Source organism: Crocodylus porosus, unplaced genomic scaffold (assembly GCF_001723895.1).
Source record: "Crocodylus porosus isolate Cpor-Errol unplaced genomic scaffold, CroPor_comp1, whole genome shotgun sequence".
Taxonomy (NCBI): Eukaryota; Metazoa; Chordata; order Crocodylia; family Crocodylidae; genus Crocodylus; species Crocodylus porosus.
In genome coordinates, this window is record NW_017728907.1 from 2,868,455 (window position 1) to 2,892,339 (window position 23,885).

General features: G+C 41.2%; 1 protein-coding gene across 1 annotated transcript in view; it reads right to left on the reverse strand.

Annotated features, from left to right (window-relative positions):
• VAV3 (vav guanine nucleotide exchange factor 3) overlaps nucleotides 1-23,885 on the reverse strand; it is a 220,281-nt gene that overhangs the window by 165,697 nt on the left and 30,699 nt on the right. The window contains exon 2 of the mRNA XM_019530656.1: nucleotides 307-365. Within this exon, the coding sequence (XP_019386201.1) occupies nucleotides 307-365 (59 nt within the window). The remainder of the gene's footprint in view (nucleotides 1-306; nucleotides 366-23,885) is intronic.

Consider the following 23,885-nt stretch of genomic DNA (forward strand, 5'->3'; position numbering starts at 1 on the left):
GTGTGTGTGTGTGTGTGTGTGTGTGTGTGTGTGTGTGTGTGTGTGTGTGTGTGTGTGTGTGTGTAAATAAAAGCTATAAATAAAAATCCCAAAACAATTTAAGATTTTTAAAGGCATGATTGCTAGTTCTACTCAAGAGAATAAAGGAAACCTATAAGTAATAAGTAGCACCAAAATCACTGCAATTTTTTTCTACCTCAAAACCTGTATTTTTTTTTTTAACTGTTTATCATAATAAATGTTATTTCATACAAATTAACAATAACCAAAGCAGTCTACAAGTCCATTATAACAGCAAGAACATACCTTATTCCTGTAGTTAATGCAATAGGAGTGCGGGAAAGTTTTGAGAGTGTTTCTATGACCTACAAAGAATGGAAGAGAAAATATGTTTATAGTTGGAGATGAGAAACTAGTCCACATTTTGTTCCCCTTTTCAATTTTGTAATAAGGTTGTGCTTAGTTTATACCACATATCATAAATAAATACTGTGCAAAGCACTGCATGCCCTCAACTCCCATGGAATTATATAGGCATTGAGGATGTTCACCATTTCACAGGATTACATCCCAAGTGTTCTTTGTTTTGGTTTGGATTTTTTTAGTAGTAGGTTAGGAAGAGCAAGATGTCTCTGATTTACAAGTTTTAATAGGTTCAAAAAAAGAATCCAATTAAATAAGTTTTCAGAACAACATTCAAATAATCAAAAAGCTATGTATAGAAAAATTGTTCAGAAAAATCTATTAAATGCATTCCAATTTCAATGAGACATGAATGTGACATTAATCAGATTTTAATCCTATAGACTGCCACAAAAGGTTTTCTTCCAAGAGAGAAAGACTGAGAAAAAAAAATCATTCATGTTTTTTATTCATTGACCAGAAGAGGGAGCCATATGATAAATCATAAGCAGAAACACATTTTTAGGAATAAAATAAATGAGTCAGAAGCACATATAGCCTCAGCTACTCTCTAGAAAATGTCTAAGTTCTTGGCGTTTCATTCCAAGAAGAAACTTCATGTGGGTATACTAGGACAGAGGTTTTCAACCTTTTTGGATCAGTGTACCCCTGGTAGCCAGACGCAGAGAAGGGAAGGTGGGGCAGTGCACAGCCAGATGTGGAGCAAGGCAGACGAGGGGTAGGGTACATGAGGCCAGACAGAGCGGGGCTGGGGGTTAGCACACAGCCAAACGTGGAGCAGTGACAGGCACTGTGTGTGAGCTTTCCCTGCCCTCTGCATCTGGCTGGGCAGGCAGCACCTGTGCGGTAGCACGAGATGGCGCGTGGCAGCACTCTGTCCCTGCCTGCCTGCACATACCCCATAGGCCCTTCGCAAGTACCCCAAGGGGTACGCGCACCCCTGGTTCACAACCCCTATACTAGGACATTCAATAAGAAGATAGGCAAGAGAAGGAACCTTAATCTGGTAGCATATGTAAAAACTATTCTGCATTCATTTGTGATACAAGGCCAATTTATACTTTGCTCACAACTGGAAGCATGTTCTGCATTATAAATAATTTGTGCTACCTTGCACCTCAATTGCCCAAAAGATTGGCAATTAATATATTCCAGGAAAAAAGGGCCTTACAGACCTAATGGTCACAATTTCAGTGGAACCAGAGCTACATCCAGGCTATATTAAACTAGACTTACGTTACAAATAAAAGCTTTCTTTTGACACATGAAATAAAAGGGGGGAAACCAGGGCTGGGGAAAGGAGGTACCCAAGGGTCTGCAGCCCATGATGTGCAATCTCCCTCAGTCTAGAACCTGGACAACCCTGAAATAGAAGATTGCATACTTGTAGTTAAGCTGCTCTTATTAAAAGAGCAAACTATCAAACACAAAGAGAGCCACACATTATCTCAGTTTACACAAATAGATTTATCCAATTTCATAGACTACAGGCAACTACATTGCTGGTCATTATACTTAGCCTAACTCCAGTCTATCCACATATTTAATTTTCACAAACAATGTAGAAAGTAGACCTAGCAGTAGACCTGGGCAAGAAAAATAATTCTTTTCAAAGAACAGAATACTCCAAGAAAGGAAATAAAGTCCTCACAGTGTGTCTGGTGGGTTATTACAGAGCTGTGGATCCTGGTGGCCCCAGAAGCCTTGAGTTCAAGGCAGTCCACTTGCTGGCTGCCCTCAAGTCATGGGATCTGGAAGATGCATGGACCCATGAGCCCTACAAACCTGGGGGCTTGGTAGGTAAGACTTGCAGGGGTTTCACACTTGTAACTTCACATCAGCCTGCCAGCAGCTAGGGAGCAAAGCAATTTAAGCTTTCAGCCACCAAGGAGATGGGAAAGCTACTGGGAAGAGAAAGGAATTTCATATCAAGAAATTAACAAATTCTAATAAAAGTTTTATCACAGTTTTTCTGACCAACACTAGTTTCAATACTTGCTATACACATTGTGTGATTTTACTAGATCTCATGCTGTACCAGCTAGGTCAGCTTGTTGCATCAGAAACCACAATGAGAAAGTCTGCACTCTGCACGTAAGGCTTTGTCATGTTTCTCTTCCCTTGCATTCTTGTATTTAAGAGGAATTATATAGTTTATTTAACTCAAACTATGGAATCTTTCAAGATCCTATATCCTTCTTTCATACTGGACGATTTAAATACTTCATCCCATTAGACCATATTCACAAGAAGCTGCATTGCACAATTGAGCTGAGGATATCAACACAAACAAGTGGGCAGTCAGGCAAAGACTTACAAGATGTCAGGTGCTTCACAATAAATTGCCTACATACATGCTCTTACCCCTCAGTATGTACAAACTCTTGGCCTTCAAGGACTTTGCTACTAATATAGGGTAAAAGTGTACACATAGGAAGTGACCACAGAAAAGCTGAGACACTGCAAATCCCTGCTGTCCTTCACCTTCCAGTAACTTTTTGCACATCTATGTCAAAGGGTTTCAGGGTCTTGATTCCAGATGCTAACTTACAAAATTTAAGATCCTTGGGGAAGGGAATTGTTTGTACAATTCCCAACACAAACAGATGTATATCCATGAATGAGGGTTACTAGAGGGTTACTGGATGATGAATTTACACAAACTTTTAGATATCACATAGGCCTTTGAGAAAGAATCAGATACAGCAGACCTAAGCAACAAATGGACAAGCACTTGAAAAACTCAAGAAAATTAAGAGAAAACTCTACTCTTACAGCATATCTAAGTGATCTATATAGCGCTTTTAAGTGATCTATATAGTGATTTTAAGTCTTGGGGACAGAAGTGATGCAGCTCCACAGAAGTACACATCATTGTCAAAGCCATTATGAAAGCACACAGCACTTCAAGAAGATAACATCCAAGTTTTTCAGTAGATGATCAACTTATGCAAAACAGGGTGGTACATTTAAAAATAAAACACTACACAAGGAAACACATTCCTTGTGTACACTAATCTCTGGTGGATGATGTACTCCTGATTCATTTGTTTCAAGCAGAGTTGGCAAGAGCAATGAGCATTAACTTATTATTTCATCCAGTACTCCAACAGTGGATTTTTTTTTTTACTTAGCATTTATTTTTATTTCAAATGACTTGCAACTGCCACACACGTGCACACACATATATTAAGCAGCTGTTTATCAGCAGATTACCAGAAGCTAATTCACTGTAGTTTATAAGTACTCTTGTGCCCTCTAATTAAATATTGTTTTGAAATTTCCTGAAACAATATTCTTCAGTATATCATCCGCTATTTCTGCACATGCTTACAGCAGTAGCCCACTACAGGAAGAACTTTGTTTTTCTTGCAGTGGAGATTTCTCCTAGTTTGTTATACTGGGCTTTTTATTTTCTTTTTCATTTGCTTTTCTGTCTTTCTATCTCTGTCAGAACAGTTGACCTGAAAGCCCCATATTTCAAATGCAGCCTTAAAACTAGCCTTTTAAAATCTTTTTTGCACTGATATTTTGGAGGAGACATAAAAATAAGTATTGCAACGTAATATAGAAGCCACATCTGTCCCCTAAACAGGCAACAGCCTCCATCTATAGATGTGCCTAGCCACTTATAAAATTTATCTAGGTTAATTTTCATTTTATAATCTCAGCAAGTGAATGTTTTGTTACTGTATTTTTCCTGCATATAAACAGACCCCAGAATATGATACATACATAATTTTGGAAGGCAAAATGAAGAAAAAAAAAGCTTTTTCCAAAGTGATGGGTACATAGAGCAGGAACAGAACCTAATCCTCAATTGACCCACCCTCCCTTTCCTGCTCAACTAAAACTGAAACTAGCTGCTACCAAAGGCTGGTCTCCATGGGCGAATCTATGATTTTGAAAAGACCTAAGAGTCGCCAAAGCTGTGAAACACGAGAAGAGAGACCAGGAGCAGCTAGCACACAGCAAAACTGCTCCAAGAAAGGTTATCTTGATTAGTGGAATATCAAGAAGTTTAAAAAGGAGAGATGATCATTAACACCTCTGGAGTGAAGAATAATGAGCCATTAAGTCAACTGACTCCCTAAGCTGCCTGAACAGAACTACAACAGCTACTGCACTGTGGAACAGGAATCAAAGCAGGATACTTCCATCCCCGTGAGAAAAAACCTCTCACTTAATACACACAACCACCAGTCTTTGGGGACTGATTTGGAGGGAAATGGCACGTGTTGTATATGAGAAAATATTGTAATTTTGACCCCTAACTTTGGATTTACTCCAGCAAATGCTTACTGTAAAGTTGTGCTTGTTACTGTGAGAAACACCTCAGATGCATAAAACTAGGCAGTGTATCAGTTCTTTTTGGCTAACTACATAAACAGCAAGCTACCCAATATAGCAAGCTACCCAATATGTCAGCTGGTCATTAGTTCTGACCAAAAGCATGCTAATTATGTTACAGGTTGAAATGAATATAAAAACCTTCCCTCTGAGATAGATTTTCTACGTACTGCAACAGCCATTCATGTACCTGAAAAAGATTACACCAGCCACTAGAATACTTTTGGCCTCATTACAGGCTGAACTCCTTTGAAAGTCTGTAAAACTACTCTGGGGAATATCTGCAAGTGCCCCCTTTGACTGCACTCAAGCACACTGGAGACAGCAAGCTTGAGAACAGCAGCAGGGACGCCCTGAGGGATAGCTCCTCTGCCTCATCGCCAGCTTTGGCATGTACAGGTGTGGGTGAGTGGGATGTGCTCACGAGTAGAGTTCCTGAGGTCATTGTGGAAACAGTACAGATATACCCAGAGTAAACTGAGGTCTCCTCCAAGGGATTTCAAACCATCCTAATCACTCATGTAGTGTCCTACACAGTCTATTTTCAACTAGTATCTTTGTCCTCCCCCTATTCTTTCCCACTCATAGCTCTGTTGTGTCACCCTTCCTGTTTAATTTGTATTTGAAGATGTTATGGGGTGAAAGGATCCTCTCTACTCGGGTCGACATGTCAGTTCCATCAGCTCCCTTCAGTACATTTGAAAGATTTATTCAATGTCAGTATAAGATCTGTGTGTGCCTGGATGACAGCTAGCTGGCTGAGACTCAACCATGTAAAAATCAAGGAGATGACATCTCGGCCAGAAGAAATGGCAGAGTTAGTATGTGCTCTGTGCTCTTGGCTCAGCTGAAGATTTCTCCCTTGTACTTGCCAAGGATATAGCATTTTTTGTTTGGTCTGCAAACCTTTATTTCATATGTACAGAACTTACTTACATTGGGATATATAAACTTCTGTCAATATAATTTTGTGGCATGATTGGCAGGCTGAAATCAATCTCTTCGTGGACTGAATCTTGCCCATGGGCAAAAGGTTCTTGACCTCTGACTTAAAGAATTGATTTCTCATGTGGCTGTACCTGAAGCACACTGAGAATCTTCAGCTGATGAAGATGATCAGAACAAGATGGCCTGTTTAATATGCAATAGTTTAGTCAAGAGCACATTGCTCTGAAACCTGAATAGACTTCTAGTTGGTTTCTTAATGAAATGTACAGGTAAAACACAACTAGAGCCCTAACTGTTTTTAGACACTGAGCAAGTAATAAAGAATCTGGATAAAGGGCCACCTTTCATCTCATGTTGCATCACAGACTGGAAATCAGATAAAGTAATAAGTACCTTTCAACTCCTTGGTTTAAAACCAGAAAAGCAAGCAGCAAATGACTCTTACTAGAAAATGTTTGCCTCTTGGGCCAAGATACATTAAATTTCAAGGGAAAACTGTAAACTGTACATTTAGTCTATATTGCCAGGGTTTGCGCCTAAGGATGATTGTTGAAATTTATATATCCTGCTATTCTGTGCATACAAAATAAAAGTTTGCAGACGCACTAAACCAGAGATGCTCAACCTTTTGGCTCTGCAGGCTAGATGAGGAGGATGGGACTGGTCCACAGGCTGTATCAGACAACACCTGCTCCAAGGGCCACAAACCACCACTGCCCAGTTTCACATGCTACAATCAAAGCCCCAGAGGCGCCACACTACCTCTGCCCAGTCCCACATGCCAGGATCAGTGTCCATGAGTCCCTACAATGCTTCCACCTGATCTAACATGCCAGGATAAAACTCTGGGCCCCACACCACACTGCAACTTCGTGTGCCGACATGAGGCCCAATTACACCCAACGTGCCCTATCTAGCGTGCAGGGTCACGGTCCTGCAGGAAGCCCTGCAGGCTGAATGACAGGGTGCCACAGATAGGATCTGTGCTGCAAGCCGGAGATTGAGGACTAGTTCACTAAACAATTACAGAGCAGCTGACACATGGTCATTCCCTTCCTTCCCCCCACCCAAGTTTTTAACTTGCAAAATTTGTTTCCTGCCCATTTCCTCCATTGTTATTAATAGATTCTGAAGCCTCTACTCAGTATACAGCCTTGGATCTCAGCTCAGCTACATCCATTCTCCCTTTCCCTGTCTTCCACACAGGGAGAAGAATGGGCAATCCAAATATGTTATACTGAATTGTGGATTAAGCTAGAACAGTTTTATATGGTAGGAAGACAGCTTTTGGGGATGGGCAAAAATTCTTTGGATGTACATTAATGTCTAGAGTTTTGGAGAGATGCTTGTTTAATTGAAATACCTAAATAAAATGAAGATCATAATATACAAAGACATGCACATTCTACCAATCTGTGGACTTATGACCCTTGTCAAAATAGCATAAAAGTGACTTATAAGCATAAAAGCAGATGTTGCCACTTACACTTGCGCACTAAATAAGATGTTTCCATTTGCAAGGAGCTGGAAAAACAAAAAGGGAAATCACCTCATTTGCCCCACTCAGAATTATGCACCTTTAAAAAACAATACCAAATTCAGAACCTATATATTCTTGGCTGATTCACACTTCAAAAATTATGTTACCTTTTGCTGCTCTGAGGAAAATAGCAAAAGTTCCCCATAAATCTAGTGGGTCAAAATGTATCTATCTGACATAGATGATACATGTGTGTCTTTTGGTAATTGATTCATTGACTTCGAGACCCAAGGTCATCTCCAGGAAGTGTTGCATTTACATCTGAATCCCTAATTTAGCTGACAGATGTGAAAAATGACATGTAGCCAGACAACTCTATAGTGATTACACAGCTGCTGATGTCAAGAGCACATTATTCCAGCAAAGGTTGCCATGAACTCATGCTGAAAATTCTCACCATCTGCCTTCCCCTGATAATAAGACAATATTCTTTGTGAGTTCTACCTACTTTTCTAATGAAAGCATAACCCTCTGGGAATGGGAAAAGAGATGAGTGGCCTAGGAAAACACAGCAGAGATATGGTGATCATAACAGCAGATCTGCAGTGTGATACAAGGACCTCATGCATCTAACTAGACAAATAAAGTCAAATTACAAAAAACAGTCATGAAAATGTGGCAGCAAATAGCAATATTAATGGTGTGCCACATCAACTTTCATCCCATAATTAAAAGTTGGTATCATTCAACTTGATACTAAACAGAGTCATCAATATTTGATTAATAAATAATACATTGCCATGATTAACTCTGTAAATCCTTCTATCCTTCTTCAGAACTTCCAAATGAAGAAAAAGCCTGAGTAAACAAATCTTTTTTGGTCGCCATTTTACAGAAGGGTAAAGCAAAACACACTAAATTAAGGCCAGGTACAGACATTACATATAAATCAGTAAAAGTGACTGAAAACTGTTCTAAACCCTTAACAGTACAAAAGTTCAGTGCACATAGACCAATTTAAAAATGGTAGAACCCAGTCTAAGATAGACCTGGATGGATGTAGTATCAGAGTTAAGTGATTTAGGTTAGACCAGTCTATCGAACTTCCGTACCAGATCTCCTGCCAATTGAAGTTAGGTTGCAGTCCCCTGGCATGACAGGCAGGCCCCGCTATCTCCTGCTCATGGTACAGCACACTAGCCTCAGCTGTGCTTGCCTACTCCACCCACATGGACTCTCAGAAAGCCAGCCACAGACAAAGGGGCAGGGCTGGGGGCCACACCAGTTGTCAGTGGCAGCAAGATAGGAGGGGCCAGCCCAGGCCCCAGCCTGAGCCAGCATAGCTAGGGGCAGGGACACTGCATGATCGGGGCTTCCCTCCCCCCCCCCACCAACTTTCAAGCCCAGCTGATCAGCACGGCTTCCCTCTTTAGCTTCGCCCCCCATGAGAAGACAGCTTCAATGGCAGGGGGGAGGGGGGAGGAACCAAGGCCCCTGCCACATGGGCCTGGCTCCCCCAGAAGTGAGCCAGTACAGTGTGGGGAAGGGCCCCATGCAGCAGGGCCCTCCATTTCCTCTCCCACCATCTGACAGCTGGCCGCTTGCAGGGAGACAGAGCTGAAGAGCAGAGATGTGTTGGACAGCTAGGCTGGGCAACAAGGGGGAAGGAAGACCCTGCCACTCAGCCTCCCCCCGCAAAGCTGTGGCTTGGGGCGGGGGGGGCAGGTCCACATGGTGGTGCCTCTGTCCACCCCCTCCCACTGCTGCTACTGACAGCCAGCTGCTGGCACTGGGCCAGGGCTAGGGAGCAGGGTCTTGCTGGCCAATCGGGTGTGGCTGGCTAGGTTTGGAATTCTCCAGCAGCCTGCTGGGAGGCATGCAGGAGTACCCCCAACCTGCTGGCCTGGCCAGTGCAGGCAGCCTGTGTGCCCCCCACCGCACCAGTGGGCAAACATGTTCTGTTCATTCCCAGCTTACCCTAGAGCTCTTAAAGCATGAAACTTAAACGGCTTCCACCTCAGGCTTTTTGAATGTCTGTACTTAGACTAAGTGAAAGGTTCAAGCTCAGATAACAATTTGTTGCAACTGTACAAACAGAACCCCTGACTGGCATCATGGGTTCACGGAGTAGATAAATGAACAGTCTGGGTTTTTTTAAGTGTAGTTGCAAGCATGTTACAGCTGCTAACACTTTGTATACGTCGCATAATTCCATTTTCAATTTAGCCTTATTGTCTCTCTTTGATTTTGCTAGCTTTTGGTTTTGTTTTCATTTACTTTTTAATTAAAACAAGACATGTAAGTAGATTATGCATATTCTCCTAATAATAAACTTTCTTTAAAGAAATTCCAATCACTTTTGGACAAACTTTAAAGAAAAGAAGTCATAAACTGTTTGTGGATGCAGGTCATATTTTAATTCATTCAAATAAAATAATGAACACCAGAGCTAAGTACAGGCAGTCAAAAGGCATGAGGCTAAACCAGTTCAATCTTTGCAGCTTAGTCTAAGCTGCATAGATTGTGCTGATAAGCAAACGAACAGACACTCACTTTTGATTCCAGAAATGCAGCCACATGCCTGCAGTGGCTCAGCCCAGAAGTTGGAGGGTGCTAGAGCACACCTCTCTGCTTGGCTGAAGCAAACAGCTTGGGCCAAGGTTAGCCTGCCCAACCTGCAAGGGGGAGGGATTTGCAGAGAAGATGCAAAGCATCGTAAGCTGCTGGGGGACTGTGAGTGAACTGGAATCTGGAGGGGATCAGGGACACAAGTTCAATAAACTGATTTAACCTAAATCAGTTAAAGTCTAATGCTACATCCATCCAGGTTTATCTTAAATCAGTTTTGGCCATTTTGAAAGTGGTTTACATGCACTGAACTTCTGTCGCATTACGGATTTGAACCTGTTCCCAATCACTTATACTAGTCCAGGTGCAGAGAATTGATAGCACCACTACTGAGGGTGCCTATGCTCTTTGAACTTGTAAATTTATTTTCTGCATAGATGACTGTCAATTTGTAGTGGGCTTCTTTTCTTGGTGATATCTGCCTAAAGGTGTGGACAGATGAATGAGTTATACTGACTTACAGGATGGGGAGAACAACTTGGTGCACATCAGCTGCTATGCAGTAGCGGTTTCATACATCTTCTACTCCAGAGTAAGTGAAAACTAAGCCACAGTAACTAAGCCATGTTTCTTCAGGAGGAAGTTTGAATACTGCTTACCACAGAATCAGAACAGATGCACTAAACAATCACAGAGCAACTGATATATGGTCATTCCCTCCCCTTCCTCCTACCCAACTTTTTAACTTGTGTAATTTATCTGTTATTCCCTCCTCAGCATATAGCCTCAGACCTCTACTCAGCTACATCCATCCTCCCCTTCCCTGACTTATGTCTGAAACACACATGGAGAAGAATGGGTAAGTATTCTTAGTTCTCCTAAAACTACTAGTAAGAAAGAAATAAAATAGTGTGGTCCAGGGGGACTTTGCAGAGAAATTATAAACTGTAGCTTGGGTCCAGGAATAAGCGACTGACAAAAAGCTTCATTCAAATCTGGATAAAGCCTGAGACCAAGTGCTGAAGGCCATGGTACAGAAGGCTAATGTAAAGCTGTTGTTGAAACAGGTGTTTTTTGGTAATCTATCTGTGATTCCTTCACAAATCTGACTCCAGCATTCAGTTGCAAAAGATTCTTTAGAGTCACTGCTGTGTGAGCTAGAAGAAAGGATTTCTCAACCTAAGCTATTACTTTAATTCAAGTACACACAGACATTCAGGGAGGTTATGGGGAGGTTAGATCAAGTTAAAAATGACCACCTGTTCTAAGGTAAGTCAAGCTAAGAAGGGGAGAGGGGTGATTGGAGAGATCATGGGAGTAGGAGACATCTGTGAGAGGGCTTCGGGGCATCGGGCAGCAGGCAGAGTCCATAGGGGAATTGAGGGGCCTAGCAGGGTCTGAAGGGGGGATCAGGGGGCAAACAGAATCCACAGGGGAATTGAGGGATCTGGAAGGGCTTGGCAGGGATCAGGAGGGCTCACAGGGGAGCTTTAGGGGATGGTGGGGCTCCTCCCTGGGACCAGAGGCTATTTTTAGCCCCCAACCTCCCTCGTCCTCAGATGAACAACCTCTCTGCAGCAAACCAAATTCCTTTGATCCTACCTCCCCTTCCTCCCTGACTTACTTCCTCAACTCCTGAGCAGCACCCAAAATGATTTAAGGGGTGGGAAATTTTGGTGGACCTGGGGCCGGGGGGGGGGCAGCAGAACTGGTCCATGGAGAGTTGCCTCTCTGGCGGTGGAGGGAAGGGTTGGGAGAGGCTACAAAAAGCCCAGTGCGGGGGTCATGGGGGCAGGGAGAGCGTAGCTGCACAGGGCTGCACTCAGAACTGTACAGAAGTTCAGAAACTAGTATAGAAACTACCTTGGAGGTAAAACTTAACTTAGAATGAGTCAGACATTTTTAGACTGTTCTAACTGTCCTGACCTTGTGTGCAGTTTACACTTACTGACATAACTAGGAATCTAATTGTAAGGTCTGCATCTGGGCTAACCAAATTAGACCAGGTGGCCATTTTTAATGCAATCTAACTTCCCGGAACATCTGTATATACCCAATATTTGTAACACTGTTCAGACAGTCTGTGCAACCTTGAGAAAGTCTCACCTGGCAACTGTTTTCATCAGCAAGCTGTTTATTATCCTCACGCAAAGAGGGCTATGCCTTCCGTTCTGCCTCCAGACCAGACTCAGCACAGAGCAGACAAAACTAACCAAGCCTCCAAAAGTGTCCATCAAAGTTTGATTCATTCCTCATGTCATGCAGTAAGACAAGTGGCTATCCACATGCCCCAAAAGTCTTGCAAAAAGAAGTGTATATGGCTACCGAGGGGCCTCAGAGAAATGAGTAGGTTGAAAAGAATGACATAATGAACCATTCATTGTAGCAGACAGCCTGCTTTTATAAATGGTGACAGAAGAATAAGAAAAATTAAACTTTTCCCTATTGTTTCCCTTTTACAAAAAACAGGGAAAATAGAATGATGGAATAAAATTAGTAAAAGAAAAGGGACAATAAGCATTCAGAAACTTCCGCCTTGGCGTAAAAAAAAAATGCATCCTAATAAAAGCATTCAACTACACAGAACAGCATTCAATAGCAAGTAGCTACATTATGGAAGCAAAAACTATGGTTTCTCTTTAAGAAAAAGTACAGCCTGAAAAGAAGCACATATTCAATATACAAAACTACTAAAAGCAGCGTTCATACTCATACTGCCCATATCATTGCACCACTCGTAAGTTCACTAAAAATGTTTAATGCATTAATAAATAGCAGCATAGGAAAAAAAAATATTCCTAGGCTTAGAGTCTCATCTCTGGTGAATTTCTAGGACTTAAGATATTGGGATTATTTTGGAAAGGCAGACAAAGCTTCAACTATCTAGCACTGCACACGGTACAGCACACCACTAGCTATATAAACAATGAAAGATAAAAACAAAACTGAATTTTTTTTCAAGACCTAAAACAGGACCTCATGTTTAAGCATACCATGAGGAAAGCCTTAACAAAATCCCTTATCCAATTATGAAAACAAAATATTATTCATTATCCAAAAGCTGTACTTAAAATCCAGTTCTATTTTTCAAGCAAAGTAGCATATGCTCAAATATTTTGGCAATGTGTTTGCACTGGATGGGGTTGCATTGTGTGTGTACTGGAGGGAAATTGAAGGAAAGGAGCTTGTAGTACTTAACTGGAATTTGTTGTTGTTCAAAAGGCAAAAAAGAATATGTTAACAAAAAAAAAAAAAGGGAGAGGGAGTTCTGAGGAAGGGGGCAGTTTTTTTGCAGTAGTTTCCTCCCTGCTGTTCGTGGTTTTGACTGTGCATACCTTCAGAGCTCTTACATGACCTGAGATACTCAATTCATTGTTTAAAAAATGGTAATCTTAATGTAAAGCACTGCTGTAATGAAAAACAGAGCACTTAAAGTTGCAGCTAAAGCACATGTGCAGAGTGCACTGTCCAGAAGCATATCCAATTATGTCACCCTAAAAAATCTACAACAAAAAGCACTGGGTTTAGTCCTAGGGGCTGTGCTTACCACATTTTAAGGCTTCTCTAACAGACAAAGGTGCATAAATTGAAATGCCTGGTGCAACTACACAAAGACAAAGTGCATCCAATCAACACAGCTGATAAGCAAGATAATCTTTATTATGCACAACACTCCCCGATTGAATACAGCTAAGGCACCGCAGATAGGCTCAATGATACAAGAACATTTTGAGGGGATAAATTTCTAATGTCTCTCTGTGTTCTCCCCAGTACACAGACGGGGAAAAGATACCAACTTCTTTGTAAAGCACTTTGAGACCTACTGATAAAGTAGTAGTAGCAGTGATGGTGAAAACCTCATGCATAGGGATCTACTTAAACCATGGTTTTGCGATATTAGCGGAAACTGCAAAGAACAGCAATCTTGGTGAAAAATGGTGTTGGTTGTGATTTCCCACAGAATCAACCCCCCCAAAAAGGTTAGCAGAATACAAAAGAAGAGCAAAACAATCACTGTGGCCATACAGCACATGATTTGAGTGTGAGCTACTGAGAGGCTGAGCTAGTGACATAGACCAAGTGAAGGAGCCAGTCAAGAAAGTCAACATGTTTCAGTACCATCTTTTAAGAAGCTAGATGCAATGCTGCAACCTGAAGGTGAGTGAAAATAAATCCAAAAAAGCAAAATAAATTTCAGTTCAGGATCATGTACCATGTTCCCTATAGGAACCTTGCATTCAGATGGTGGTAAACTCTTTTGTTCATGTTGCAACATCACTCTGGATGAATTTAGAGTTTGAATTGTATATAAAGCAAAAGGCTTATACAGAAGCTTAGAATCACAGAAAGAAACCAGCAACAATGTCCTCTATGTTTAAAAGGACCACTGAAAGCATTTTAACAAGCAGCAAAGCTACATTCAAGCTAGTGGAGGCATTCAAAGCTGCCAACATACTTCTGGTGAAAATTGATAACTGGGAATCTACCTAAATCAGGGAGAGACTAAGGATTTTTCGTGGCTCACTCACAGCACACAGAGCCACTTTTGCAGGCATTTTGCAGAGGCCCTACCCCTCACTGCTGATTGGCAGAGAGGGCTGCCCTTCATATGGCCCACCTCTCACCACTGATCAAGGTGTATTTGTTTTAAATCAAATCAATTTAAATCAATTTAAATCACCGATCAGAAAGCCTTGATTTTCTACAAAAAGTGTGTTCTTGTTCTTTGATATCACTTTAATACATATTCACAACACAAAGATAGATGTAGGATTCATTTTTAGAATGTACACACTATACATTTTAAAGCAGTGATTTATTTTGATATTTTTCAGATTAATTTTGCAGCCACATCAGAAAACTGAATTATGATTTGGTCATTTTATTTACCAGAGCTAATTGAAGCAGATACTTGTGAAGTCATTGGGAAGTGAACTATCTCCAATTCACTAGATTAATCATGGGTATCTAAGGAATATTTTTGTTGCGCTGTATTAGGAGAACATCAAATGAGTGCTGCAGCCATATGTTATTAGCCACTTCCACCACAATCAGCGTTTATCAGGTGGAATGCTTGGTTTAACATTGTTCGTCACCACGCAAAGAATATTAAGTTCTACCAGCAATTTGTATGCAACAAGCTTGAAATCACACCTGGAACAAAGTGTATGTTTAAACTACATGATCTTTTAAAACAGGACAACACTGAAGATCAAGTTGAGTTTGTGGCTGAAAATGTGATCCAGTTAACAAAGCTAACATGGTTTGAAAGTTGGCAGCTTTGATCCACCAAGAACACAGCAAACTGATGGATTTGATAAGCTGGGTCAAAGACATGGCATTACAACTTTCCACACTGTCCAAGTGAAAACCAATAGAGACAAGAACTGTTCCAGGCAATAGCTGTGAAGTTGAATCAGTACTACAAGTACCATCAGTCAATAGCACTTTGGTTTGAACAAACGGCTGCCTCCTTTTTTAGTACTGTTCACAATTTTTACCCAAATCTGGTGGCTTTTCTGAGTTTTAACCCTCAGCTACTTAATGCTATCCCTGGATGGCAAAAAGAGAATGACAATTAAGGTGCTGCTTATATGAACTTTGTCAAAGAAGGCCAGTTGCCTTTTACTGTGACTGTTTTGAGAATCTGTTTCTGATTGGTTTCCACATCTACAATTTGGCAAAACACTGCCTTAGAATTCCAACCAATTCAGTAGACGCAGAAAATGCAATCTCGGTGTTCACACCACAGAGAGAGAGGATGTCAGCTGCAGCTGCTGGTAGATGATGTATGCTAGCATTTAACAACCAACATGAATTGTTTTCATCAAGGTTAGCATTATTTAGTATTTCTTAACTTTATGTAGAACACCAATAATACATTATGATTATATAACTTACAATTCATATTGTGTATAAATTTATATTCATAATAAATTTAAATTTAGATTTAAATTTAATACTTAGATTTACAATAATATGGTAAATTATACAATATTTCTGCAGAATTTGCTATTTTATTATGCAGTTTTTGCTTCTCGGACAATGAGTGACAAGGGACAGGGCCACCACAAAATTGTCTCTGCGCATCATGAGCAGATCATGAAAAATCCTTTGTCTCACTACAATTTAAGTAGGTCCCTACTTATGGAGACAGAAATCTGTTCTAAGTCTTAGTTTCCATGTTTTATTATAATCTTTACACCTTCTTCTATCTATTCCTATACTTTGGAATCCAGCTTAGCATTTATAATGATTAAATGGTGATATTTTCAAAACAGTAGCCATTGGGTAGGCAGACCCAAATGGGAAGACGGTTAAGCCAATACTGGTCTCTTTTCATAATCTCATCCATAAATAGCTGAAATTGTCACTGTCATTCAAACAAAGGCTTCCGAACTACTGAAAGAAGCAAACACTTAAACCATGAAAAATAGGGTATAACACACCAAGTACCAACTACTGTGTAATATATACTATTTCAGTTCAATAGGGAAGGTCAAGCAGGGCACCAGACCCAGGTACCAACTCAGAGGGAGTGCCATAAGGGTTGCTACTACCAAGGAGTCTCTGCTGATCCCACAGCAGCTGAAAACAAGCAAAGAGCAACAAGGCAGCAACAGTTGGAGTCTTTGAGTCACTGAGGCAGGTTAAGACTGATCACTCCCACCCCATATCCATGGCACAAAACTTAATTAATTATGTCCCTGTTTCACAAATCAAATACCAATGTTTTAAAGAAACCAAGCAAGTAGATTCACATTCATTATTGACTAGATACAAGCAAGTGTTGCTCCAGGTAATCATCCTGGAGATTGTTAACTGTTGAGATTTCTTTCAGCGTTACCATATTAGCTAAAGTTATAGCACTGGCCTTTAAACAAATTCTTCATTAGTTTTGATTCAAATAGACTCAAAGTAGGGGGCGGCAACAGGACAAAATAATAAATATAGAAAATATTCTTCCCTTTTTTTCTTCTTCTCAAGTCACAAGAGTAGTCCCACAACTCCCTCTCCTAAACCTACTTTAACCATCAACTATAAGTACAATGTTGTTAAACAGATTGAATTTGGCCCAATCTATGAACATTTCAGGTTCAGGAAACTACAGTAGAGTTGCCATTTAACACAACAGCAGACGAATATATATCCTGTCCAACAACCTTCCCCTCTTAGCAACCTATGGAAAAAAGAAATATCTACCTGCTAAATTTGGTACTAGCATGGGCACCTCAAGCTGTCTTCCCCAAAACAACTGTTCTGAAACTCTCCTTCATAGCTGCTCTTAGCTTATTTATAACAAAGTTTGCAATGATGAGAAAAATCCCACACTACCTTTAAGCATCACCTTTGACTTCCTAACACATGCTTTCCTATCGATGAGAGAACAGAAGCGGACCTGCCGAAACCACTATCTATCATGCAACTCTTAGCACTGAGAAAAGACATAGATCAGTAATTCTCAACCAGGATTTTGGGTGCCAAGAGGACCTTAAGGGTGCCAGGAGTTACTGCACAATATTAGCACTGTTAGGTGTTCAAATACCTAAATGATTCACAAAATAAGCCCACAGATTTCAAACAAATCCATAGTTCAAAAAAAATGTCTGACTTGTGCTCTTTCTGAATTATTTCCAACAGAAATCTCTCATTATTGTTCTGTAGTCGAAAAAAAGTGAAAGCTAAGAGCTGGCATTTTCTGAGAGGGTGTCAAAAAACGGAGAACCACTGACATAGATGGACTAGCTCATGACCCTGGTAATAGCAACCTCACCTTTCATGATAGTCCTCTATATGTAGCTTCTCCTAGCCTCCTCACACACAGTAGAAAGGAGGTGTCCAAGTCCCATGCAGTGGAATAAGTCAGGGGAATGGAAGTACTGTCAGATTCCTTCACAGCAAGCAAAAAAAGTGCTATGGTTCATTTCTCACCCCAAGCTTCTCTTTAAATTTGATAGCTGCTGATCACCACTTCCTAGTGGGGTGGAAGCATAAGGGTTCCTAGCATAAGGATGCTGAGCATTTTCCAAATATTATATAGTACAAGTGTCACATTCATCTGCACACAGATGGAACCAGCTAATTTTATTTGCAAAAATTAAAGTAGTGCTGTTGTTGTGATCATCCAAAACCTACAGGTTGTAATGTTAAGAATGTGTATATTTTTCTTCATGGGAAAAAAGAAATGGTGAGAAATATCCAGCCACCATGTCAGAAATCACAGCAATGTGATACAGGAGGAATGCCCAGTACAGGACTCCACATTGCTGCTTACAGGGCACATTTTTTACTTAATTACTGTACTACAAAACACAATGGCTGTGCTGATCAGTACCTTACTAGTATCAACACTGTGCTCTTGCTGCATGGGGCATAAAAATAAAAGACAGTGCATTCCCCAAAGAGCTTACAATCCAACTACAAAAAAATGCATGTGTTGTGGGGGGGAGGGGATTGGGAAAGAGATGGCAGGTACACCAGGAAATCAAAGGGAGGGGATTTTAAATTACTGCTGTTTTGAATTTATATCCTGCCCCTTAGAAGCACAGATGTTTTGTTTAGTGGGATATTGAACCTACCTGACTCCTAGTAATACTGAAACTCAAAAGTATTTAAATATAGATCCATAGGAGCATCAGGACATCCACTTACCTTGATACCCATTTGATCATCTTCACCATTAGATTTTATGTACATTTAAAAAAAAAAAAAAAAAAAAATCAGTGACTCATACAGCAGCTCACTTCCAAGTATGAATAAATTCATATGTGAAGAACTTTGTGTCATGACAAATGGATGGACTCCTCTGAATTTTTCCCCCATACGAACTGTTTGGGTTTTTAGGTGTGGGTGTCAATATGGTATTTTTATTTGTTTGCTTGGGGGGGGTTTTCTTCTGGATTTTTTGTTATTGTTGTTCTAGTTGCATGCTTTAGTATTTCCCCCCCACAAGGATCATCATATTTATTCTGGAAAATTTCTTCCACAATCCCACAAAGCTATTTTCCATGAAAAAAGAATTCATTTAGTATGTTAGGCTTGAGGACATAGTAAGTTTGGGTGTTGTTACACTTCACCCTTAGGCTATACCAGGAGCTCTTAATACAGGAACGTCCACAGATTAAAGCGTGAAAACTATTTCTAAACGCTCTTGAAGCATCTTAAAGTTCAGGCAAGGTTTTTCTTTGAATTGTGTTCCCCAGCTCACGTTACAGTAACATGCAACTGCTCTAGGGAGATAAAACAACCCACTTTCAGTCCTCCAGGATGCACTTTCCCCACCCCTGACATCCTGCAAGGTGTGGACAAACTTTTCACTTGCTAAAACTCTACTGCCTAGGGGACAGTACTGGTATCAGCCAACTCTGCCTCCCACCCCATGCAAGCAGCCAGCTATTACCTACCTACTTTGGTCAACCATAGGCAACTAGAGGCACAAAATGAGCCAAAGAAAAACAGGTTTCCCTACCACTGCCTGCTCCCTGGGGCAGCACAACCCCTGCCAAATGATTCCTCAATCCATTCCCAATTCATTAACATATATGAGACATTTATTATTTAAATTTTATCTTTCTTTTTTTTTTTTTTAAACTACTTTAGTTTTATTCTTTGGGATTTTATTTCTTTCATTATGTTTCTGTGGCTGATTTCCTTCATTTCATCAGTTCCCATCCCGCTAGGCCTCCCAGCTCCATGCTCCCACCCCTGCAGCGCACCTTTCCCACCCCACCCGCACCTAAAGCAAGCATCCTGGCTCACAAGCTCTCTAGTGAGAAGTCATCATTGTGCAAGTGAGAGATGGTATTAAGCCTTACAGTGAGGGCTCAAAGCTCATTCTAACACTAACACTGTTTAACATTCCACAGCACTTAGTATAGCCTAAGGGTAACATGTAACAACATGCACATTTCTTTGATTGGATCAATGTGTGATAGCATTTGATTAGATCAATTGGCAACTGGTGCATGAACAGCACATCTGAGCTATAGGGATGTGGGAAATAAAGCATATAAAAATTATTTCTGAGCCCTGAAAAGTACAGCAAGCTAGAATTTTAATGCTGACACACCATCTTTTAGGGAAGGTACTTCAGCAAGAAAAATTAATAACCTTCATTTAGTTACAAATATAAAAGGATATCCTGACTTCTTAATGTATGTCATGTGAAACACCATATATATTTTCCAGGTAGATATTTTAATACAGGGCTGTCCAACTGGTGGCCTGTGAAAGGTTAAGTTGTGGCCCCTGGGGTTCAAAGGAAATATTTTAATACAGGGCTGCCCAACTGGTAACCTGTGAAAGGTTAAGTTGTGGCCCCCAGGCTCCCACCCAGGCACTGTTCTCCCCATCACTCTGGCTGTGATAGTAGCCAGTCTCCTAGCTTATCCTCCACGCCCCTACCCCTAAGTGGGGCACTGCAGCATCAGCATGGTGCAGGAAGTAGAGGGTGAATGTAAGAGTTGAGAGGCAGTGGGGAAGGAGTGCCCAGGAGAGTATGCAGTACATCAAGCAGGGGAAAGCACCCACATGGGCATGTGGTGCACCAGGGAAGGGCTTCCATGTGGCATGCAAGTCAGAGGCCTGTGGCTCACCCTGCTGTAATCTGCATGGTTTATGAACCCTGCTGGTGCAGCCTGAGGAGGCATGCATCTCTCAGCCGCTTGTAAGATGGACAGCCCTAAACCACATAGAAGTGCATCAGATCTATTAGACTGATGCATATCTGATAAACTGAAGATCAGGAAAAGCAGCCGGCCTTGACAATATACTTACTGAACAAATCAAGCCATTTGAACCCCAGACTCAAGAATCGCTCCTCTGCCTACACCACTCATGCACAGCCAGTCAAAAAAGATATGGGGACATGCTCAGGTAGTGGCTCTTCTAAAGCCAGGGAAAGAGCCATCAGACCCAAAGAGCTTCACACTTATCTCTCTGCTGTACCACACATACAAATTGTACAAATGACTGATGTTGAATCAGCTTGCCCCATATGTGGATAAACACCTAATCCCCAAACAGCACAGCTTTCACTCTGGAAAAATCAACAACAAGCCAGCTGTTCAATCTAACACAACATATGGAGGACAGTTTTAAAAAAGGCCAAACCACCAAAGCCACGCTTGTCGACCTAACAGTCACCTATGAAACAGTTAACCACAAACAAGTCCTCCACAAGATCCCTGAAAGGCAAAAAATCTACACCTTACAGAGCTGATCCAGACCCTGCTTGAAAACAGGCCTTTTTTTGTAAAGCTGGATGGAAAGCGAAGCAGATCCAGGCAACAGACTAATGGCCTCCACCAACGTACCATAATTCCACTGCTGCTATGTAACATCTATATTAATGACCAACCAATCTATTTGGAAACAAAACGTTTCCTCTGTGCACACAACCTGCACATAATAGTCCAAAACACTGACTTGGCCATGTTGGAAAAAATCACTGAGGCACTAATTGGCCTAATTTCATACTACACTGAAAACTAAATTACATGCTAACCCAGTAAAAACACAAGTACAGTAAAAGCTGTGCTATCCAGCATTTTACAAGCCAGCATGCTCTACTAACCGGCATGCCGGCTTGTAAGGTAAAGTGAAACTGGAAGTGCCCACTGTGGCACTTCCAGTTTCTCCAAGCCTCCACAGCCGGAGGGGACAAAGCAGCCCGCACTGCCGAACCCCCATGGCCCGGGGGCATAACAGGCTGTGTGGGGCTGTACAGGGCCTGCCACCCTGCGAGCCCCACAGGACGGGCAATGATGTGGTGGGAGGGACGGCGATGCTGCGGAAGGGGTGGAGGGACACCCCAGACATGGCGAGAGAAGCAGTGGCCGGAGCCACTCAATTTACTGGCATATTTTGTCATCCAGCATCCCGCATTCCCAGGGGATGCCGGATAACAGAGCTTTTACTGGTATGTGCCTTCCATCTGAAAAAACATGAAGCCAATCACTAGCTTCCAACCATTACATGGTCCAGAGCCCCACTATTCAACTATCCAAACCCAGTTTACCTTGGAGTCACACTCAGTCGAACCCTCCCATACAAAGAAAACATCATGAAGACAAAAGCAAAGGTGAGCACTTGTAACAAACTTTTATATAAGCTCACCAACTCAAAATGGGGAGCTAGCCCCTCAGCTATCCAAGCCACTGCTCTGGCTCTCAGCTTCTCAGCTGAGTATGCATGTTCTCTATGGGAGAGATCCATACGTGCTAAATGCCCTGACCCCATCCTGAATGAAAGCTGCCAGTGCATTAAAGGATGTCTGAAGCCTACCAGCATAAACAGCGTGTACCTGCTGTTGGGTATCACTCCACCTGGCATCAGAAAACCAGCAGGATAGAATGATAAAGACAAAATAAAGATGCGAGACGCCCACTATGCAACCATCCCATAGCACATAAGCACTTGAAGTCATGCAGGACCTTCCAGCACCCAACCTCACAATGACACACTCAAGGAGACACTACTACAGATGTGGAATGAGACACTGAAGAAAATACAAAACGGACAGCAAAAAAAATGAACATTCCAGTGGCCAAGTCTTATCACCAGGGGCTAATGAACCATAGCAAAGGTGGCAATGTCTCAACCACCTACACACCAGAGTTGGATGCTCCAAGGAACTAATAAAGAAGTGAAGCTACACCATTGGTTCAACTACCTGTGACTGCAGCACAGAGACTCATACTATGCAAAACCTACTTCAAGGCCTGCTACTTGAAGACACTTGTACAATGAAAGATCTCACACAGTAGAGTTAACGAACATAAGCATGTGTAACAAAATGGGCAAATGTGGTGTAGAGACAGGAGGAGAAGATTTGTTAGACATAGTAATAACCTGAAGTATAGAATTTATTTGCATAAGACAGAATTTCTGAGTATGTAAAATCATCAGGTTCTGAGAAAAGAGAAGGGAGGATGACAAAAATGTGGGAGAAGATTGGTAGTGGAACCTAAGGCTGCTGGATTCAGCCCTGGTGATTAAAAGTTGAAAACTTTAGACTGAAGCTCAGGTAAATACTATACATGAATTGAGATGGATGGTCTCAGTCTAAATCACTAATAAATCCACCACAGTTGGTATAAACTGGCTGCATTGCGGGCTGCCTCTACAAAGGTGCTTCCTCACTGAATAGACATAAATTTAATTATAGAGCTGATCTAAGATGATATCATTCAGCTACTTTTTGCCTTGTACATAGTCTGCAGATTAAGATAGAACTTCAAGCTTCAGGAATATCAGGCCACAAAATTTTTCACTAACCATCTAGTCACACAAATATTTATCTGGATATAAGACAGGGAAAACACATTGCTGTCAAACTGCCTGTGCATAGACATCCCCATTAATCCTCTTAAACAAAATACAAAATGCACATGAAACCCTAGTTAATCCATTAAACATTATTTATATTACTGGTTTTAGTTTTTATAAGCCCTTATGCTATTCCGGATTTACACTGCCCATTTTTATATGATCATTGTCAAGTATAAAACAGGTCAATGAATGAGAAGTAAGGTAAACAGAAACAGTCCAATGCTAATGCTTCAAAGATGCTATCAACTATTTATCAATCTTTTTGTTTATGCTGTTTGCAATGTGCTTTTAGAAGCATGAAAATACCTACTCCCAAAACACAGTTTTCTCTTTTTATTTTAACATATACTGTTTTTTCCTTTTTCCATTAAAACAGAAATTCGTTGTGCTACATTCATACCAAAGATATTAGCTTCAGAAATGGAATTTGCCAAAAGCTAAGGCACTCGAATACCCCTATACTGAACTAAACAGACACACAAAAGTGCATCAAGAAATATGCTGGTTTTGTTGCCCTGTGGGGTCAGGCCAACTCTCAGGATCTCAATATTGTGCTCTTAGACAGGAGAGTGTAACACAATTGCACATATACAAACACACAAATCAACTGGGTGCATACACACACACTATCAACTTGAGCACATACACATCCAAATCAGCCTAGGCACATGCATAGAGAGAGAGAGAGAGTCCAGAGGAGAGCCACGCGCATGATCAGAGGTCAGGAAAACAGATCTTAGGATGACAGGCTGAGAGCCATGGGACTCTTTAGCCTGGAAAAGCG